A 5000-nucleotide genomic window follows, 5' to 3' on the forward strand; every position below is an offset into this window, starting at 1 on the left:
AACCTTCGGTCATCCTCGGTTTGAAACCTCCAGAAAAAGTCTCTTGTTATAGTTGACAAGGCAGTTGACTATCACAAGAGACTTTTCCTGTAGGCTTGGCATTCAAAGAGAGACCAGAATGCAGGGAGTGAACATATAGAAATTCCTGACATTTATGTTTCACTTGCACAATGTTCTTCGTCTCGCGCAGAGATCATGTGTACTCAGGCTTGTAGTCACTCACATACGCAAATATGGGAGTGGGTCTATTCCTGATTTGACGTCACAATCTATGGGTATTTTGCATGCATTTTTACAATGAGTTAATGCAATGTAAATCAGTTTGTGACATCAAATCAGGAATAGACCCACTCCCCCTCTGACTCGGTCGTGAGCAAAAGATGCTTGGATTTTCACAACTTTCGAAGCCTATAAAAAGGTAGGATTTGTTACAAAAAGGAAAAAATGGCCACAATGCGTTTCGAACAGGTGCAAAGATTCATTTTAGGGAAAAAATATGTTGGGGTTAGGGGCACTTTAAGGTCGATTTAGATTAGCCTTAAAAGTACACGATTACCACAATAATTCTCCATTTGCACCAGATTACTTAAATGTTAATAGAGTGAAGAAAAAAAAGTTATTTCTATTGAAAACTTGAATCTTTATCTTCAACTTGGAATGAAATTAAAAAGAACATGTTCCATGAAATTAACAGATACATGGCACAAACCTTACATTGAAAAAAAAACCTAATTATGAACAAAATCAAACACAGAGTTTGACTTGTTTAAACTTGTAGACAACTCTGTTTTTGGTAAAACAATAGCAAGCATTGGAACAAGAACAGATATCCATTTAGCAAACAACAGAGAAAGAGCAATAAAGTTGACAAGCAAATCAAATTTAAAAAAACAACTATAGTTTCCAACTATATTTTCTTTAGATCTATGTTGAATTCATATGAACAAAATTCAAATATTCTTCAACAAACCAATTTAAGCTGGAGCGTGTTTCCTTGATTATTCAAAACCAGAAATGTATACATTTCACTATACATGTATTTACATAAAATAGTTGTTAATGACGGACACTGATTCACTAATGTATGAAATCTTTACAGAAGATTTCTACAAAGATATCAAAAACGATGTTTATAAACACTTTGATACATGTACAAGTAACTTCCCAGAAAATCGCCAAATTAAAACTGAATTTCTGATTCTTGAAAACTCATTGAATACACCTGAAATTTATACAGAAATCCAGCACAAACCCAGAAGATTGCTAAGATTAATTAGTTTGACAGATTTTAAATTAATTTCCCAAAAATAAATGCATCTTAAAGAAAAAAAAACCAAATATAAAAAAATAAGGATCAAAAGTTGGTTTAAACTATTATTCAAAGTAAAAGAGAAAAACCACATTAAGGAATTTTAGAAGAAGATTATGTTATAAAAGAAGCAATTCTAATACGTGAAATGTTTACAAATGGTGGTGGATTTTATACTATCTGTTTTAACAAAAAATAAATGTAGTAATGACGATTTTGAAAAATAGTTTATATCAAAAGCATCGGAAAAAAAGAAAAGAAAGAGTTTTCAAACAAATCCAAACACTCCAAACCTTGAAAACGAATACGACCTTTATACAAAAACAGTAGACTTATAAAGGGTTAGCCATTGAGTTTAAAAATCCAAACATATAAAAGGAGTAATTTCTGACAAACAAATTGAAATGTTGGAAAAATATAAGAAAAACAAGTTTATAACATTAATAACAACAATGTACAACGCAGCATTAAAAACAATAATTACTTTAAACTCATTTTTACTGTAATTTTTGTAAATACACTTGTGTTTTCTCAGAAAAAATTTAACTACAAATTGAAAAGCAGTTTAAACTACAACCAATTCACCACCAACTGTATTAAACACAACTTCATTTTCATACATCAATGCAGCAGAAATTGTGTAATTAGCAGCAGGTAAAGCATTTAAGCTATAATGAAAAGTTAATTTGGTTCATTTGTTAGCTTTAGTTTATTTTCTCTCATATGAAAATAGACAACAAGATACAACTGTAAGAATTATTTACATTTAGTTGCCTACCAGTATTGCAATCATTTTTTCTGTATTTAAAGTTGATTACATTAATTTAATATTCTGAGTCTAAAAGTGGAATCATAATCAATTTCTGGATAATAATTTCCTGGACCGTATTCTATTCTAAAGTAAACAAATTTACAGTTCTGACTGTATCAAATACACAAGAATGTGTTAGTGAGTTATCTCTATCACTATTTTGAAAAAACACAAAAACCTGTTAGGCTTAAACATTAATTTTTAGGCCTAATGTTAACATTAGTAATGGTTTGGGTTGCTTCAGTTATGGGGAAACAATGACCTGCAACCCTAACCAGCAACCTTAAGTTTACACCCTCCATGCTGTGCCATCATTTTGCCAAATTAATTTGTTATGGTTTGTGAAGTAATTTCAATTTCAAGTTGCATTGTGGTAAAAATTTAACTTTATGGACTAAGCGACCACTTTAGAAAATTTAGGAGGCAGATGTCTCCTTGAGAAAAAAGTTATTTTGTGTCCCATAATTGAAAAGTTCACAAATCAGAGCTTAAAAAACCTCTTAAAAGTGAGGAGGATCACCATTTCAAAAAAAAATAAATTCTATGAGCATTCCGATATGCACTGGCCACGTCAAACTTGGCCATTATGAGAAATTAAAGGGGTCCCCCAAAAAAATAAAGGTAAAAAGGGGGTGTTTGAAAAATATAAACACTCTCAAGGGGGATACCTTAAATAGTGAACAGCTCTGGAAGGTAATTGAATAAAGTATGCTTTTTTTCCATTTTTGTGCAGTTATGAATGTACCTTAAATGAACAAAAGGCTATGGAGAATAGAGATGAGATCAAAAAAGGATATGATGAAATGACAAAGGAGCTGAAAGAATTTACAGGTTTGATGTTTCTAAATTGTCCACTAGCGATGATATTAAACGCGTTCAGGCCACAGGTGCTATATTGTTGATGTATAATTGTTGATGATACAGAGATCTTTTCCTTTTATACCATTTAAAGAGTTTTGTACACAAGTAAAGGATCTCAGGATATGGTGTATTATTTTTGTTTAATTTACATAGGGGTTGTCCAATACACCCAGTATGAGTCAGATCAAGGCAGGTGGACTTGATCCGATTGGCTTGTGTTGACACGTCTCTCCAAAGGTCGGTCCATGTTATGGAAAGTCGGTTTGCAAGAGACTTCAAAATTCAGGAAAATTCAAAATTCAAATAGGAAGGATAGAAAGTGTGCTTAAATTGATTCGAGTCGATCGGATGGAGTCTACCAGTATCCATCAATATTTTCTGCCCTCCCTATGCCTATATTATCTATTTATAGGGAGGGTAGAAAATGTTGGCAGAACGACCAAGTTCACTTAACTTGAGTAGAGTTGCTGATATGAGTAGGCCCAACTCAGCCCATCTCCAAAAGTTGGTCCATGTTACAGGAAGTCAGTTTGCGACAGATTCATAAAATTCTGACATCAAGAAGGGCGAATAGGAAGGGTAGACACGGTTGTCAATCCAAGTCAATGGGTCATTGTTTTCTGCCTCCGCTATGTGTGTGTTGTCTTTTGCACTTGCAACCAGTCTTCCAGTGTGACAGATCAACATTTGGAAAGACAGCTTGAGTCGACCCGACTCAGATGGTTCAGAAACTGTCATGTTCGTGTGCCTGCTTAATGAGCGAGGAAGGTTTGCTACTTTGTATTTTGTGCGACCAGACTTCCAGTGACATGACCCATATTAGCCAAGACAAGTCAACTCAACCCAACTCAACTGATTAGAGTGTAATGTGAAGTGCTAAGTTTCTACCCCATATGAACCATGTGAACGTTAGCCCTACTAATGGAAATGGACCCACACAAGGACAGAGAAAAACTCTGACCAGGGTGGGAATTGAACCCACGACCTTCGGGTTAGATCACTGCTGCTCTACCGACTGAGCTACAAGGTCAGACGGGAGTAGACCGTGAGAACTGAAGATGTTAAAATCACGGCAATGAACATGTACAAGTACAAGGAAGGATTACATTTTTGCAAACGTTGGCCGTGTAGCACTCATATTTGAACAGACTGAACTGATTAGAGTGTAATGTGAAGTGCTAAGTTTCTGCCCTATATGAACTATGTGAGCGTTAGCCCTACTAACGGAAATGGGCCCACACAAGGACAGAGAAAAACTCTGACCCAACTCAGATTGTTTAGGATGTAGACAATCCAACTCAGATTAGGTGTACATGAATTATCTTTTATTACAATCAGTTGGACAAGTTGAATGATAGTGACTTAAGTATATTTACTCCATTAGCTGGCTAAACCTTTCTGGAAGCAAAGTGTGACAGTGATCTTTATAACCTTTAACTTTCATGGTTAGAAACAGAAACAAGTTTCATACAATGCCCCCCTTCCCCACTTGAGCACCTTCAAGTAAAAAATGTGTGATTAGGTACATGAACAATATGCAAATTCATTGGAGCTGGTGATTAACTACCATGGTACATTTTCAACTTAGAACTTTTTATTTTATTTTATCTGAATTCACTTAGGTCAGTTGGGTTGTGGTTTTTTTGGCTTTGTTGTGGATTTCATGACTTATGAACCTGTTCCATTATGCCCTCCCCAAACATAGTATCTTATCTCATTGAATATTGCAGATAAAAAGAATTCTCTGGGCAAGGAACACAAGAAAGCTGCAAAGTTAGTTTTGAAAATATTTGATTTGCCTTAAACTCTGGTAGTGTACTTTGATGGACATTCCTCTTCCAGTAGTGAGGAATCTTACACCTTACTTTCAGCAACAGGATATGGGGTTACCTTTGATATTACTGGCATTGTAGAGGTGATGTTTAATGATTACAATATATGCCTCTTACTGTATAGGGCCTTTGAAATTAATGCTTAAAATCTCATAGTTATGGTGGTGGTGATAGGGGTGTCTTATAA

The 5000-nt window shown here is 34.7% G+C and overlaps 1 protein-coding gene across 1 annotated transcript in view; it reads left to right on the top strand.

Moving 5' to 3' along the window:
• The window catches only part of LOC137983971 (structural maintenance of chromosomes protein 4-like), a 100874-nt gene that overhangs the window by 24190 nt on the left and 71684 nt on the right, over positions 1 to 5000 (top strand). Inside the window, exons 6-7 of the mRNA XM_068831128.1 lie at positions 2854 to 2951; positions 4712 to 4754. Of these exons, the coding sequence (XP_068687229.1) occupies positions 2854 to 2951; positions 4712 to 4754 (141 nt within the window). The remainder of the gene's footprint in view (positions 1 to 2853; positions 2952 to 4711; positions 4755 to 5000) is intronic.

Source organism: Montipora foliosa, chromosome 13 (genome assembly GCF_036669935.1).
Source record: "Montipora foliosa isolate CH-2021 chromosome 13, ASM3666993v2, whole genome shotgun sequence".
Lineage (NCBI taxonomy): Eukaryota > Metazoa > Cnidaria > Anthozoa > Scleractinia > Acroporidae > Montipora > Montipora foliosa.